A 16,831-nucleotide genomic window follows, 5' to 3' on the forward strand; every position below is an offset into this window, starting at 1 on the left:
GTCTTCCGGCACCTCACCTGTGACTATCGATGATACAAATATTTCAGCAAGAGGCCCAGCAATCACTTCTCTAGCTTCCCACAGAGTTCTCGGGTACACCTGATCAGGTCCTGGGGAATTATCCACCTTTAACCGTTTCAAGACATTCAGCACTTTCTCCTCTGTAATCTGGACATTTTGCAAGATGTCACCATCTATTTCCCTACAGTCTATATCTTCCATATCCTTTTCCACAGTAAACACTGATGCAAAATATTCACTTAGTACTTCCCCTGTTTTCTGTGACTCCGCACAAAGGCCGCCTTGTTGATCTTTGAGGGGCCCTATTCTCTCCCTAGTTACCCTTTTTTGTCCTTAATATATTTGTAAAATCCCTTTGGATTCTCCTTAATTCTATTTGCCTAAGCTATCTCATGTCCCCTTTTTGCCCTCCTGATTTCTCTCTCGTATACTCCTATGCCTTTATACTCTTCTAAGAATTCACTCGATCTATCCTGTCTATACCTGACATATGCTTCCTTCTTTTTCTTAACCAAACCCTCAATTTCTTTAGTCATCCACTTGGCTTTAAATTGAATCAATAATTCAAGGGGGAACCTGTATTTTCTTGGGTTCAGAAAAAAATGAGGATCTCCTTGAAACGCAAAATTCTAATTGGGCTGGACAGACTAATGTAAGGACGATTTCTTTTTATTCCCCCTCTGCCCTGGGGTCCAGAATAAGAGGTCACCATCTCCGTTCCAAATGACCTACTACTTAGCCTAAGGGGAGCAGCAATGTATCACTCAGTTGGTGGTAAACCTGTAGAATACTCTACCACAGAAAGCTGTGGAGGGCAAGTCAGAATGCATTTGAGGAAGAAATGGATCTCTAGAAACTAAAAAATATTGAGGAAAATAGTGAGAGCAGGAGCAGATTTTGGACTGAGTTGAGGAGGAACTTAATCACACAAAGGGCTATGAACCCTTAGGAATTCCCTGCCTAGTGAAGCAGTTGAGGCTACCCTGGTAAGTTTTAAGGCAAAGATAGATTTTTAAACAGTAAAGGAATTGAGAGTTATGAGTAGAAGGGTAAGTGGAGCTGAGTCCACCAAAAGAATAGCTCAAGGGACCTACTTTTGCTTCGTTTCCAGAAGTGTGGTGTAATGTCTCTTCTAACCTGAAAAGTCATCTGATAAGGAAGTTTCTGTATGTGCTTAGTATAACTCGTTCCCCATCTCCATCTGTTTGTACAGTTTCAAAAAATAAAATTGAATTCAGGCTGAACTCACTCCTTAAGCCACAGAAAGCCATCTACCACATTTTGATAATCACTCCTCTTAGGAGATGGGATCCATTTTACAGAACATGTGTTGCAAAAAGCATCACTTTACAAATATTATTAGTTTATAAATACAAAGGTCGTGATAACCATAGGGCCATCTCAATCATTGGCATCACTGGTATGGGTTTCTTTTGGGTTATGTTTAAGGGTGGTGCATGAATGGAACAAGCTGCCAGGGGAGATGGTGTAGATGGGTAAAGTTACAACACTTATAAGGCATCTGAACCAGTGCACGAACAGGAAAGGTTTAAAGCCATGTAGGCCAAACACTGTTAAATGGGACTAGATCACCTTAGGATATTTGGCACTGACATGTTGGACCAAAAGGTGTGTTTCTATGCTGTACAAGTCTATGACTCCAACTTCCAGATTGTGCTTCTGACTATACTGTCATTTCTATGCTGCTTGATCTATAGCAAACATGATCACCTTCAGCTACAAGAGGAATATAAGAAATAGGATATACCTCCATGTATCATCTTTTCGTACACTTCAGTAAATTATTCTTCAATCAGTGGTCTAGGAGTCTTCCCACAAAAACATGCACTGCACTGTATGTATCGAGGACATCAGTTCTGACTGTTTTGGTGACCAGAATGGAGTGAAACAGTGCTGTGTCTTAGCCCCACTGATATCATCGTATTTATGTTCTTGAAATTTTCCTTCCCTGCAGATTTGGAAGGCATTTATCTATTTGGTAGCATGGTGATCTCTACAATCAATCTAGACAGCAAACCAGGATAAAAATATAATGTATTTTTGATAAAGACACCACCTCCATATTAATGTCGCACACAAACCAGTTGCAAACACTTTTTTCCCCATGCCTGTAACTTGTTTTCCCTGACTACAAGTATCAGTGAACTGTGGTCATTTAGCCAGGCTGTGCTGGTTTCACTCAATAACTCATTGATGGAAGGAGTTAACATTCTGCTACTTTGGCTTTCACCAAAAACCCATCTGTCTGTTAGCACAGAACTTTTTACTTTAGTAAACAAAGCAGATATCAGGCTTCCTGATTCCTAAAAAGTGCAATGAGCAACATTTTAAACTAAATCCTGGGATGCATATGTTGGGTTGAGGCCTATGTTTTTAATATGATGAACATTATGAAACGTGACAACTTGTGACTATGGTGAAGCAACTGGATTCAGATGCCCAAAAATATGCATAAAGGGTACTTGTAAGCAAGGTACGAAGTCCTTAAACATTGTTTCTAGCATTTGGCCATACTGGTGGAAGACTGAAGATACACCACCATGATCATCTGCTTGGTAATGGGTGACAATAACAGAACCAACTTGTACCAATGTCTGATAGCCGCCTTTCATCTGGCAATTTAAAGCAAAACCTGCCTGTCACAAATTGCTCTCACCAGCAAGAAGGATGACAAATGAATTGCAAACTACTTTAATTTGCTGCACAACCATCATGTTGCATAGATAGGATGCTAAGAAAACCCTAAACAAATTAGAGGAACTTTAAGATGTAGATTTTGATCAATAATTTCCTTTGTTTGAAATAGAACTGATTGTAAACATTCCCTAAGGTAAGTGCTAAATTAAAGCTTAGTTGGAAAGAAAAAACTACTCTGGAAGTTGTCTTGCAGTCACGTAAGCTTTTTAGCCTTTCAGAGAATAAATCGCGCAGAGGCTTGGAAGTATTCTATCCCAAAATGTCAGAGGCATTTAACAGAAGACTTTTAGCTTAAATAAAGAGTGGGAGTTTGTGCTATAAATGTGATCCGTAAAACCTGTTTATTTTTGAATGATTGTTCATAAATCTTGGCAAGGTGTGAACAAATTAGATGTGGTACTGAATATACACCAAGAATGAAGAATTGTTTGATCTTTTTAGTACATTTGTCAATATTTTGTTAACTCATTTGTTTTTAATGTAATGTTGATCAAATGTTTTGTGCTAAATGACACTTCATTCCAAAATTTAACTATTTAAAATGACTCCCTAATAAAATCAAATGAGAAAGGTTGTATCTTTGTTGAATGCAAGGATCCATAGCCCCTTTGGTTCATTGAGATTTACACTAAGTAATTATCCCAATATAGCCTAATAAAGGTTAACTTTGCTTGCAAGGTCTAGAGCTAAAGTATATGATGTATCATTTTGTTTTCTGATTTAACAAAAAGCTATATAAATACAATATAAAGTCATTGCACGCATCTTAAAATGTTTTTTTTCCTCTTTGTTTGAAAGGGGCCGAAAGGTCACAGCCCCTGGACTGGAGTATCTCAATTTTTGCAGACTTCCCAAAAAATTATTCAATTTGCTTCTGGAAAAGAGCCTGAACCAAATGACTCTATAATTTACGTGGCAGGAGCATTTGACTTGTTCCGTATCCTTATTAAGTTAATTTTTGTTGATGTTAAAGCTTCTCTGTTCTGTAGTATATAAAGTGTATTAATTTTAAAAATCTTGTAACATCAGGTTATAGTCCAACAGGTTTATTTGGAAGTACAAGCTTTCAGAGCACTGTTCCTTCGTCAGGTAGCTAGTTGAGTAGGATCGTAGGACACAATTTATTGCAAAAGATCATAGTGTCATACACTGATGCAATATATTGAACAAACCTAGATTGCTGTTAAGTCTTTCATCTTTTAGAATGGGCTGGAGGTTTCCATTCATTAATATGTAAATCCCAGACTTCTTTCAAGTCACATTCCCAAGATAACTTAAGGTTTTACATAAAAGTGATATCTCTGCTCAGACCATGCATTAAACGTGAGAGGTTAGGTTAAATTAGATTCCCTACAGTATGATCTTTATCAGTTTGAAGATATTCTAGTCTTGAAGCAGACTGGTTCTATTTCCAAAGTAGGAATTTATAAGATATCACATGGATTATAAAATTTGCATTTGCAGATGCATTGTGTGCTTTTTAAAGGAATGACAATCCATGTGACATTTTATAAATTCCTACTTTAGAAATAGAACCAGTCTGACTCAAAATTGGAATACATGCAGATTCTAACCTTACACCTTTCAAAGCATTGTCTGAGCTGAGATGTCACTTTTTTTTTAAAAAAACCTTAAGTTATCTTGGGAATGTGACTTTAAGTCAGATGTGCAGCACTGAAACAGACCCTTTGGTCCAACTTGTTCATGCTAACCAGATATCTTAAATTAATCTAGTCCCATTTGCCAGCACTTTGCCAATATTCCTCTAAACCATTTTCATTCATGTACCCATCCAGATGCCTTCTAAATGCTATAATTGTACCAGCCTCCACCACTTTCTCTAGCAGCTGATAAAACTTAAAGATGTTCTGGGATTTACATATTAATGAATCAAAACCTGCAGCTAATTTTAAAAGATACCAGACTTAACAGCAGTCCAAGTTTGTTCAATTTATTGCATCAGTGTATGACGTTATGATCTTGTGCTATAAATTGTCCTATGATCCTACTCCGCTAGCTACCTGACAAAGGAGCAGCATTCCGAAAGCTAGTACTTCCAAACTGGTGGTGTGATTTTTAACTTGGTCCACTCCAGTCCAATACCAGCACCTCCAAATCATGTCTATTGATTGTCATTCCTTTACAATTTGAAAAGATATTGGTCATGTAGACTTCCTAGAAAATGTCTACAAGTTGGCAGAAAGACCTTATATTATTGTTGGTCTGCATTTTGACCAGGTAGGTTGTAACTTACTCAATTTTATCATCTTTACCTGTTTAAAGTTGTGATTAATTTCTAGAAAGAGGTGGTGAAAACTTTATGCATGTATGGTTTTCATTTGTTTTGTAATCACTATGTTCATTGTTTGGAATACTAGGACATCTGCTTGAGCCTAGGTAGTGTGAGTACTTCAACACAATTCTGTTACAGGTTTAAATCTGCCATTTTCATGTAGCTTGACTCTGGTACAGAAAGGAAGTATATTATGTAAGCTCAAGTTGCAACATCACAATTATTTTCTACAAGCATATTGATACTTGCACAATTAAACAATGGAAGATTATTTGTGGAATAGTAACTTCCACTAACATGGTTTTTGCCCTTCTGTCAGGTGTAAAAATCAAACTGCATGATTTAAACAAGTTTTAATGTAGGTTAAGTCAAGTTAGGTATATGTATACTCATTTGTAATTTACAATTGGGCTGTGTTTTCCTTGTCTTCCTTTTGAGTGGTGTGTCTAGCTGTCATTTTATCGTCAGTGTTCATGTTTTTTGTTTTCCATTTTTGCTTTGTTAGTCCAGCATGACTGAAGTACTTGTAGGATTAACCATTTAACTATAGGTGTATGTTTTATGTTCAGTGAAAGCTTGAAATTGAGCATTGATTATTTTTATTCAACATCCTTCTTTTGTAGGAAGTGAATCAATACAAAGGAAAGAATTACCCAATAATGAATGTGCATGAAAGGACACTAAGTGTACTGGCCTGCAGAGTAAGTGAAGTGGGATGGATTAGACTTTGTGTATATTGACTTTTTAAAGTTATTCTGTAGTTTTCCAATGTGTGAACTACTTTCAATATTCACTTATTATGTATTGGTGTAATGAGTTTTTTTTTTCTTTTTAGTATGTATCAGAAGTAGTAATAGGAGCGCCTTATTCTGTGACTGCTGATTTACTGGATCACTTCAAGGTATGATTATTCAAGCTAAAAAATGGGCATTAGGTAAGGAAATAACTTTCAGTTTAACTGTGTAATCATTTCCCCTCAAACCTATGATGGCTCATCTTTTGAGATATTTGAAATCAGAAACGTGTAAATCCTGTTCAAACACAACTTGTGTTCCTACAAAACAAACGCAAGTATATATTTTAAAATTCCTGCCCAAATACTTGACTCGCCTTCTCGCACTTCTTAAGATATTGTTGTTCATAACATTAGCAAACACTAATGGTATGAAATTGTTCTGAAGGTGTAGAGAAATACTGTAGCTTTTTGAGAGTTGAAAAGCCAGCAAAACTACCTGACACAGCACAGTGTTCTGAACAAGGTAACAATGTAACATTTCGTCGAACAGCCAGTAGTAACTTAGTTGCTGTGAGACAAAAACAAATTTCAAATTCGGCAAGTTTAAATTATGTCCTATGGTACCAAACTCCAATCAGATTTGAACTTAATATTTTGATAAAATTAAAACAAATGAAACGCTCTGATGTTTAGGGGTATAAATATCAGACATTTTGATCAGTTAGTCAGAGTGGCAAAGAGAACTGCCAAAAGACCAAGACGTTGGCTTCCAGTAAGACCTTTCTGAGAGGCACCTGTCTGGAGAAGGGGTGTGCACAGATAAAAACATTGGAACCAACCTGGAGAAAGATTCTCATAAGAAAATCTAAAGAAGAAACTCAGCAAAGCTGACTGGTTTTGAAACGTGACTTTTTTTTTAAATCGTAATTCTGATTTTTTTTTTATGGGACCAGTATTTTGGAGGGGGGAGGTAATAGGTTTAAAGAGAAGGGAGTTGTAAATAGTTGTTAATATTCTGCTAGACTTAAAATTTAAAGTTCATAAATTTTTACTTTAAATAGTGACTTTGGGGTAGTTCTTTTGCCTCTTAAATTGTAACAGATTACAGCATGGGGGAATCTTTTCTGTGTGGCTGCTTTAAATTAGCAGACGAATTTACCCTGTGTCGTAATAATATCACAGAGCAATGGTGGCGGGGGTGTTGAGAGAGTGAAAGGAGAACAAATGAAAATCTGTTTTCACAAATCTGCATCTATTTAAAATTGTTGTAAAGCCAGCTTTTGCTCATTTGTAACGAAATAGCCTGACAAAATGATTTAAGGTTTCACAAACAAATTATTAAGCGAAAGAAGTTAAGTAGAATCAACCAAACTATTTACATATCGCAGGAGCTTAAAGATCTGAAACATGGTAAAATACAATTGCATTAAACTCTTAAACAACACTTTACAGTGCTCACATCAAAGATTCCTTTCCCTTTCACAACAATAGGGCTTAACTTTAACTGCGACTTCAATTTTGAGAATCTGATGAGCTGTTCCTGGACCTTCCATACAACTGAGATTAGACTTTCACAAGTCACAATAACTTCAGGTTTGCATCCAAACCGGTTCTGTTCTAGAACATTTAATTAAACTCCTTTACACTGACCTACACCACTTGCCCTTCTCAGGAGAAACTCCTGTCATATACATCCAGTTTCAGCCAGGACTTAATGAGAACATTACAGCGCAGGACAGGCCCTTTGACCTTCGATGTTGCACCGCCCTGTAAAACCAATCTGAAGCCCATCTAACTGAGCTCCAGGATGAACATTTCCCATCAACCACCACCCTCTGTCTTTTTTCAACTAGCCAATTTCTGATCCAAACTGCTAAATCACCCTCAATCCCACATCTCCGTATTTTGTGCAGTAGTCTATCATGGGGAACTTTATCAAACGCCTTACTGAAATCCATATACACCACATCAACCGCTTTATCCTCATCCACCTGTTTGATCACCTTCTCAAAGACCTCATGAAGGTTTGTGAAACCTTTTACAGCCATGTTGACTATCCCTAATCAACTTATTTCTGTCAAGATGATTAGAAATCATATCTCTTATAACCTTTTCCAACACTTTATCCACAACTGAAGTAAGGCTAACTGGTCTATAATTACCAGGGTTGTCTCTACTCACCTTGAGCAAGGGAATAATATTTGCTATCCTCCAGTCTTCTGGTACTATTTCTGTAGACAATGACAACATAAATATCAAAGCCAAAAGTTTAACAATCTCCTCTCTAGCATCCCAGAGAATCCTCAGATAGGATTCGGCTCATGGGATTTATTTATTTTCACACTTTCCAAAATTTCTAATACCACCTCATTGCTCCCATCTAGTCTAGTAGCCTGTTTCTCAGTATTCTCCTCGACAACATTGTCTTTTTCCACTGTGAATACTGACGAAAAATATTCATTTAGCGCTTCCCCTATCCCCCTGACTCCACGCATGACTTCTCACGATTGCCCTTGATTGGCCCTAATCTTTCTCTAGTCATTCTTTTATCCATTATGTACCTATAAAAGCTTTAGGGTTTTCCCTGATCCTATCTGCCAACAACTTCTCATGTCCCTTCACTCATCTTAGCTCTGTTTAGGTCTTTCCTGGCTACTTTGTAACTCTCAATTGCCCAAACTGAGCCTTCACAACTCATCCTAACATAAACCGCCACCTCCCTTTTTGACAAGAGATTCAACTTCCTTAGTAAATCACAGGTCCTGCACTTGACAACTTCCTGCCTGTCTGACAGGTACATATTTATCAAGAACACGCAGTAGCTATTCCTTGAATAAGCTCCACATTTCCATTGTGCCCATCATCTGCAGTAGCCTTCCCCCATCCTACGCATCCTAAATCATGTCTAATCATATCATAATTGCCTCCCCCCTATCAAGCTGCACTCTTGCCCTCCGGTTTATACCTATCCCTTTACATAGCTTAAGTAAACATAACTGAATTGTGGTCACTATCACCAAAGTGCTCACCTACCTTCAAATCTAACAACTGGCCAGGTTCATTATCCAGTACTAAATCTAATGCGGCCTTGCCCCTTGTTGGCCTTTCTACATACTGTGTCAGAAAACCCTCTTGCACATAACAGACAAAAACTGACCCATCTAAAGTACTTGAACTATAATATTCCCAGTCAACATTTGGGAAGTTAAAGTCCCCCATAAGAACTACCCTGTCACTCTTGCTCCTGTTGAGAATCATCTTTGCTATTCTTCCCTTTAAATCTCTGGAACTGTTCCGAGGCCTATAGAAAACTCTCCAAACGGTGACCCCTGCTTTCCTGTATCTCATGTCAGACTTATGCAAGCTTCCTAAAGTGAAACTGAAGACACCACCCCACCCCCCAGAAGCTATGTGTATTTTCCCCTAGCCAAAATAAATCAATACTGACCTAATCCACTGCTGTTTGTTGTTCATTTCTCTTTCTTAAAAAAAACCTGAATGTAAACAAATCTCTAAACTGTTTCTCATGATTTTTAAAAGCAATTCATCATGCCTACAGAAATACCTGCAATTTGATCATTAAAACCCAAAAATCATTAGTTCAAAACCAATATGAATCATATTCTTTCTATCACAGTCCATGCTGACTGGTCAGTGCATTGAGTAGAGCAGTTGAGATGTCATTTTGAGGCTCCACAGGTCATTGATTAGGCAACTTTTGGAATACTGTTTGCATTTCTGATCTCCCTGCTTATAAGAAGGATGTTGTGAAACTTGAAAGGGTTCAGAAAAGATTTACAGGTATTGTCACCAGGGTTGGAGGGTTTGAGCTATAGGGAGAAGCTGAAGAGGCTGAGGCTGTTTTCCTTGGCGTAGTGTAGGTTGAGGGGTGACCTTATAGAAGTTTATAAAATCATGAGAAGCATGGATAGGATGAATAGCCAAGGTCTTTTCCCCGAGGTAGGGGAGTCCAAAACTAAAGGATATAGGTTTAGGGTGAGGGGAGGGAAGATTTAAAAGGGACCTGAGCAGCAACTCTTTCAGAGGGTGGTGTGTGCATGGAATGAGCTGCTAGAGGAAGTGGAGGAGGCATCTAGATGGGCTTATGAATAGGAAGGGTTTAGGGGGATCAGGGCCAAATGCTGGCAAATGGGACTAGATTGATTTTAGGATATCTGGTTGGTATGGATGAGTTGAACCAAAGGATATGTTTCTATGCTGTACAGCTCTACAACTCTGAACAACTCCTCTCCCAATTGTCTTTGCCATGTGGTCCTGCAATGTTTTTTTTATTTAGGTCATACTATTCTCTTTTGGAAGCCTTAATTGAATTTATCTCAAGACTCTCCTGACTATTCCAGATATTAGTTAAATCAGCCTTTTCTGAACTACAACCCAACACATTTTACATCCTTTTCTTGAATAAGGAGACCAGTGATGTACACAGTACTCCTGATATGATATTGCTGTTATCCTGTCAAGCTGAAGCATGACCACCTCAAACTGGTACTTGATTCCCTTTTCAATAAATTATGCCATTATGTTAGCTTTTCGAATTACTTGATGCAGTTACGTATTGACTTTAATGATTCACATTGCTTTTTTTCTGCTAATTTACCCAAGCGGGACCATTGGTTTTTACTTGATCACTTGTAACCACTTGTTTAAATTGTGAATGAAAGTCAGAATAAATAGAATATTTCTAATGCTTCAGTACCAAAAAGATAAATTATATCAATGAATTCAAATTGGGCAATTATCTCATTGTATTGATAAACCTTAATATTGTACTTTGAGATACAACACTGTATAGTGGTAGTTTTCTGATACCCCTGAACATTTACTATGGTGGGTGGGCACATGTTTGAGAGAAAGGGAGGGTAGAAAGTAAAATCAGTTTTCATTAAATTTAACTCTAGGTTTATTTTAATAATTCTCCCTGTTAAAAATGTACCTTGTCTGTAATATGAATGACAGCGTGGGTGTTTGATAGTTGGTCAGGAAATGATTCAGTTTATTGTGTAGAGAATCCTGGTCCTATTAAATTCAAATTGCTTTAAAATTAAACCTTAAAATTCCACTGAAAATCATGGAAATATTCAACAGGTCAAACAGATGGAAGAATAAGATTTTAATATTTCAGATCAATGGCCCTTCTAACAGAATTAACCTTTTTTTTTCTAATCAACTTGTTCTGGAGTGTACTTAAGTATCTCTGGACCCATTGGGACTGAGTCCATGGCTAAGGGCACTATACTGTACCACAGGAGGGCCCTTACTCAGAATTAAGTTCTCTGCTATGTTGTTTTCAGCTGAGCCATTGTGCCATCAGTTTGTGGAGATCATCCTGCACCTGGCCATTATTAAATAACATTTATTGTCCACATCTGTTCAATGTGCAGATTAAGATGCTTTTTTGATATTGAGGTGCTTAGCTGGCCAACAGTTCCTATGATCAAATGATCATCAATTGGTAATATGAGGTCAACCAGTACCCTTGCACAAGGGTTAAAATCTTCAGGAAAGAGGCTGAAATGGAATGTTAAAAATCCCATTTAAAATGTACAGCCACTTCAATAATCTGAAAATATTTTGTTCTGTTTCTGATGTTTAAGGGGGAATGAAATGATTACTGACATCAAAGAACTTGAACCTTGAAGCTAAGCCATATCCAAACTGTTTTTTGTTACTCATTAATCTATTCAGTATGAAGTGATGAATGAGCTTTGTGAACTGTTTGCTAATGGTATTTTTTTTCCAGGTTGATTTAGTTTGTCACGGAAAGACAGAAGTTATCGCTGATAAGGATGGTTCAGACCCATATGCTGTAAGTTAAGTTTTGCATCTGAACTCTTTATAAAGATAATACTTATTACAAGCGCTGCATGAATGAGAAATTCCTTGTTTGAAGAATATCTGCTTGTCACCCTAGAAATCAGATAAATTAAATAATGTTCAGACCTTAAGGGCTCATCTAATGTACAATGCTTAAAACAAGCCTCAACTCTATCAATTAGTGAGAATGAGAACTGACTGGAACAATGATTGGAGAAGTTAGCATGGGAGAGACTGAGCTACTCCTCCAGTCAGATTATTTCTCCCATGCCCACTGTTCCAACTCCTCAAATCACACTTGTGCTGCTCCTCATGAGATGAATCTGAGTGGGCATTGAGGTGCAGTCATTGTAGCTAGCCTGCTATCACCAAACAGGAAACTGTTGTCTTCACTGTTGGCATTTTGACCAGCTGCTGGTTGAGGATTCTGACCTGTTTAAAAATCATCTTTGAGGGGCAGAGGGCAGTGGTGGAGTAGAGTGCTAGAAAGCCTGGAATATCTTTATCAGTAATTGACAGGAACCAGCAGCCAGCTTTGCACCAGCCCACAGTGGGTTGTCAACCAAGCAGATGGAGCCAGGGTTCTTGGCTGACTTTGTAACAACTCAGATGAGTTGCAGGATGTAATTTTGAATGGAGGTGAGAAATGGAGAAAATTTGCAGATTCATCAGTTAGTGAAAGGATTAAGAGGACTGGTAGTATAACATAGCTTGCCAGTTAATGATGGAGATCTGGGCCTTCCGTTAAGAAGCCTCGGTCTGTAAACTGTTTCATCTGGAGGTGAAAGAACTCTTGACAGCTCCATGAATTTCTTTATCATCTAGGCTATTGCTAGTTGTAACTGGTACATTGACAATTGCTGCCTGCATTTTGGGTATTTAATGTTAGCTTGCTTTACATTTTCATGTCTGATGCTTTGCATATACTTTTGACCCTATTAATGATTTTGGTTGAGTTTTTTTTCGAAGCATCAAATCTGCTTGATCCCTTTAGATAAAATCTGTGATTGTGCCTAATTGCATATTGGGCAAGTCTGTTCTTTCCAAGATCAGTACCATATTTCTTTAAAGCATCTGATATTGTTTAACCTGTTCTTTCATTCGGCATTTTTGACCTTTTAAGTGAAAGCATTAGCAGCATATTTATGTGCTATTTATCATCATTGTAGTAATCTAGGGATATCTTGAGTGCTAATTTGACCTGCTCATAGATACACATAAATTTGACCAATATTAGTAAGAACATTAAATCCACCATAATATTTGAGCTGCTTAAATTTTGTGCTAGTTTCTAAGGGTAATTGTGAATCTAATATAAACACCATTTATTAACAATGATCATCTGCATTCCACCACTGTATGCATCATGCACATAAGACATGAATGATCAAATACTGGGTATTGACAAACTGTCTGTAAAATTGATCAGAAAGATTTATTGGCATAGCATCTAGTATGTTAAGAGAAGGTAGTTGCTAATTTTGTAGTTAGCTTTGCTGTTGCAACTTTTTGATATACTAATTAGCCATGATCCACAGAGAGCTATATGTATATTAGGTAAAAACAATGACTGCAGATGCTGGAAACCAGATTCTGGATTAGAGGTGCTGGAAAAGCACAGCAGTTCAGGCAGCATCCGAGGGAGCAGTAAAATCGACATTTCAGGCAAAAGTCCTTCATCAGAAATACATTGTCAACACCTTTTTCATGATTTTTTAAAGATTAAGTTGTCGAGACTTTTTTGTAATAAAAATGCAAGTTTACTTGTTTACAGCAATAGTATGCTGATGTTGCAGCTGTTAAGAACAAATACAGGATAAAGGAAAAAGCTGCACATCGCTAAGCCTTTTTTTTTTACTTTAAAGGCATGGATTCAAGTTCTTGTGAATTTGAGATGCTCCCTTTTTATGCCCAGGAGCTGCTAAAAGGCAAATCAAGTTTGTACACTGAAGGATACATTCAGTTTGTACCAAGAGATGACCTTGAAATATTACCCATGTGTTGCATTTATGAATTGCATTGAATCCTGAAATGTTGAAATGAATTTTGTGATGTTATGCAAATGCACTAGAACACAAGTAGGGGAGGTGATGGCTTTGTGCTATTATCACTGCACTGCTAATCCATAAACTCAGCTGATGTTCTCGTGGCCTGGATTCAAATTTGAATTCAGTTTTTTAAATCTGGAATGGTTACTATGGAAAAAACCCATCTGGCTCACTCAGTCCTTCAGAGAGGGAAGTTGCCATACTTACCTGGTCTGGCCTGCCTGTGATTCCTGGCCTGCAGCAATGAGGTTGACACTCCACTACTGTATGAAATGGCCCAGCTAGCTACTTAATTGTATCAGTCACTATGATGTCCATCTAAAGGACGTGGACTGCTGTGGTTCAAGAAGGCAGCTCACCAGCACCTTCTCATGGGCACCTGTGGATGGGCAACAAATGATGGCCAAGTAGCAATGTCTAAGTCCCAGGAGTGACTATTTTCCTTAAAAATTCAACCCATCAGGTCTTCAGTATTCAATCTGATCATGACTTGATTAATGACTTTTACCTACACAACCTTCGCCAACAGTCTTGGGTGATAATAGAAGATAAAAGGAAAACAAATGACTTCGATATTACAAGAGGAAGTATTTTGTTTGCTTCACTCTGGCAAGGTTGGGGGACTTCATAATTGGGAGGTCTGCTGAGTGTCTGAAGTTCTGTTAGGTAGCTGTGCAGAAGCTAGAGTAGATTTTTAATTCTCAAACCTTGTCCAGGGTAACTATTAAGCTTAGGTGAGTTGGAACCCCGATGTCTCTGACTTGAAGTTAATTTCTTTCTGTGGAAGATTTGTAGAGCCTTAGGAGAATTGCTTATCAGCAGTTATAGTTTCCTGGGCAGTTCCCTTTAGAGTCATGTGTCAAGAATACCACATGGTCTTGAGATGCAACTCCAGTCCAAGGTGGTCCAACAGCTGTCTGTCCACTGGAGTGTCCAAACCATTATTTCTAATTTCATTCACTTGAAGTTGCATTTTTAAAAAAAAACTAACATTCATGACCAATTAATTCCTTGTCACAAAAAAAGTTTCAGCTCTTATTCCTCGTTCTGCCTTTATTCTTCCCTGAGATAGAGAAAGGGAAAGAAATTGCAGGGATATGGCAAGTGTGATTAGCTGAGTTGCTTTTGCAATCACTAGGCCATGTGGCGCCACTTAGTGGTACATCAAGAGTAGAGAATGGAAGAAAGTAAGTGTCTTACTGGGGATAAGGACCTCATTGGCACCAAGGAGTGATTGAGGAATCGACAGCTTCAGCAGTATTGTAGACAATCGCAGTATCACATTCAGGAGTTTGAAACTTTTTGACTTTGGAATGAGCTTTCTAAGGTGGTCTCTGAACACTTATTTTTAAGCCCTTTAAATCCATGCGGAGCATATTTGAACAAACGTTTGCTCTTGCATCCTTCATTACTCATTCCAACTCAAAGCCAAGCATTTTGCCCTTTTTTTAAAAAGCAAAATCACCAGATATGGCTAGACTTTATTTAGCACTTCTTTGCACTCTGCATTCCTATGGAAGGACCACTTCAACATCGTACATATGTTAAGAACACGTATTGGTTATTTATACACCTTAAGCAATTGGCGAAATCTAGTATTAAGAGTACTGCTAATTTTGGCAGTCACAAAGGCAGCTTCCCTTGCATATCTATCAAAATCTGGGATAAACTGTCAGTAATGTCTTCACTGGGCTAAATATGAGCTAAATATGTAATGTGGCTTTTACTACTGATGTTCCATTTATGTAGGCAAGAATCTGTATCTTAAGTAATTTTATTCTTTTCAAATTCCTGGACCATGTTCCACATTTTGACTGGATGTGCAAAGAAGTGCTTATACAGGCTGACCTTCTACTTTATTGCATATTCCTTCATTCAAGTTCACACAATCAAATCAGTGATTCACTTTTAAACCTAAACATCTTGATCCAGGCCACGTTTCTTTAATATTGCTGCAGACATTTTTTGCCACCTGAGAAAATTGCAAGAGGTTTTGAGTGCTTGATATTCTAAAGGGAGTGAAGATGTCAAGTGGTAGTTTTAACAAACATAAGCAAAAATTTCATTATTTTTAAATTCTTAATTGTTTTACCTATTTCTTGAGTGTTCAAGTTGTTCATCACATTTTACTTTTCTTGCAGGAGCCTAAACGGCGCAACATCTTCAAATCCATCAATAGTGGGAATGATCTCACTACGGACCACATTGTTCAAAGAATAATCAAGAACAGGTGGGAAAACTATTTTGTTTTGAGTGGACCATACTCCCTGCAAATATATCAAGATGATAGCCTCGACCCAAGTGTTTATTTTGAAAGCAAATGTAAGGTGCTATGTTCCAGATGTAATTCAGTTAGTCACACGATTCTTCTTTAAGGAAAACACACTTTAATCCAGTTAAAATACAAGCAAAGGAAAGAAGAATTGATATAACTTTAACTCTTAGAAAACCAAACAGAATAATAGATTATTTAACTACTAAATAGCACTATTGTAATGTCCCATAAACACACAATTGACAAAGACAAAATCAATAAAACTGATTTTCTGCTGTCAGAATTGCATGTGAGACAGAACCCAAGCTTTTAGCTGTATCAGAAAGATATAGCTGCTTCCGCAACCAGCTTCAAAACCCAGCAACTAGTGAAAGTTCAACTAAAACCCTAGTTCTTTGGGAGTCTGACTCCAACCATTCATGCTGCTTCTATAGTTTCAACCTTTTTAAATAAAAAAACTCAAAAGCCTCCCAAGATGTTTACTTTATTAACTTGAAAGATCCAGCTCAGCCCCACGGCTCAAAATCTCTCCCTGGTTTTGCTTAACCAGGCTAGGTGTTAGAATTAGAGGTAGATGAGCACTTTGGGGACAGTGACCACAATTCGGTGACTTTTACTCTAGTGATGGAGAGGGATAAGTGTGCACTACAGGGCAAGAGTTATAGCTGGGGGCAGGGAAATTATGAAGCGGTGAGGCATGACTTGGGATGTGTGGCTTGGAAAAGTAAGCTTCAAGGCAAGGGCGTAATTGATATGTGGAGCTTGTTCAAGGAGCAACTAGTGAGTGTCCTTGATAAGTATGTGCCCGTCAGGCAGGGAGGAAAGGGTCGTGTGAGGGAGCCGTGGTTTAATAAGGAATCGGAATCCCTTGTTAAAGGGAAGAGGACGGCCTATGTAAAGATGAG

General features: G+C 37.8%; 1 protein-coding gene across 2 annotated transcripts in view; it reads left to right on the forward strand.

The window, feature by feature from the left end:
• Positions 1-16,831, forward strand: part of pcyt2 (phosphate cytidylyltransferase 2, ethanolamine) — a 65,346-nt gene that overhangs the window by 42,705 nt on the left and 5,810 nt on the right. For both annotated transcript variants that reach the window (XM_043714991.1, XM_043714992.1), the window contains 6 exons: positions 3,538-3,676; positions 4,895-4,977; positions 5,656-5,733; positions 5,868-5,933; positions 11,530-11,595; positions 15,793-15,881. In XM_043714991.1, coding sequence (XP_043570926.1) covers positions 3,538-3,676; positions 4,895-4,977; positions 5,656-5,733; positions 5,868-5,933; positions 11,530-11,595; positions 15,793-15,881 — 521 coding nt within the window. The remainder of the gene's footprint in view (positions 1-3,537; positions 3,677-4,894; positions 4,978-5,655; positions 5,734-5,867; positions 5,934-11,529; positions 11,596-15,792; positions 15,882-16,831) is intronic.

The sequence above is a fragment of the Chiloscyllium plagiosum genome, chromosome 24 (assembly GCF_004010195.1).
Source record: "Chiloscyllium plagiosum isolate BGI_BamShark_2017 chromosome 24, ASM401019v2, whole genome shotgun sequence".
Classification (NCBI taxonomy): domain Eukaryota; kingdom Metazoa; phylum Chordata; class Chondrichthyes; order Orectolobiformes; family Hemiscylliidae; genus Chiloscyllium; species Chiloscyllium plagiosum.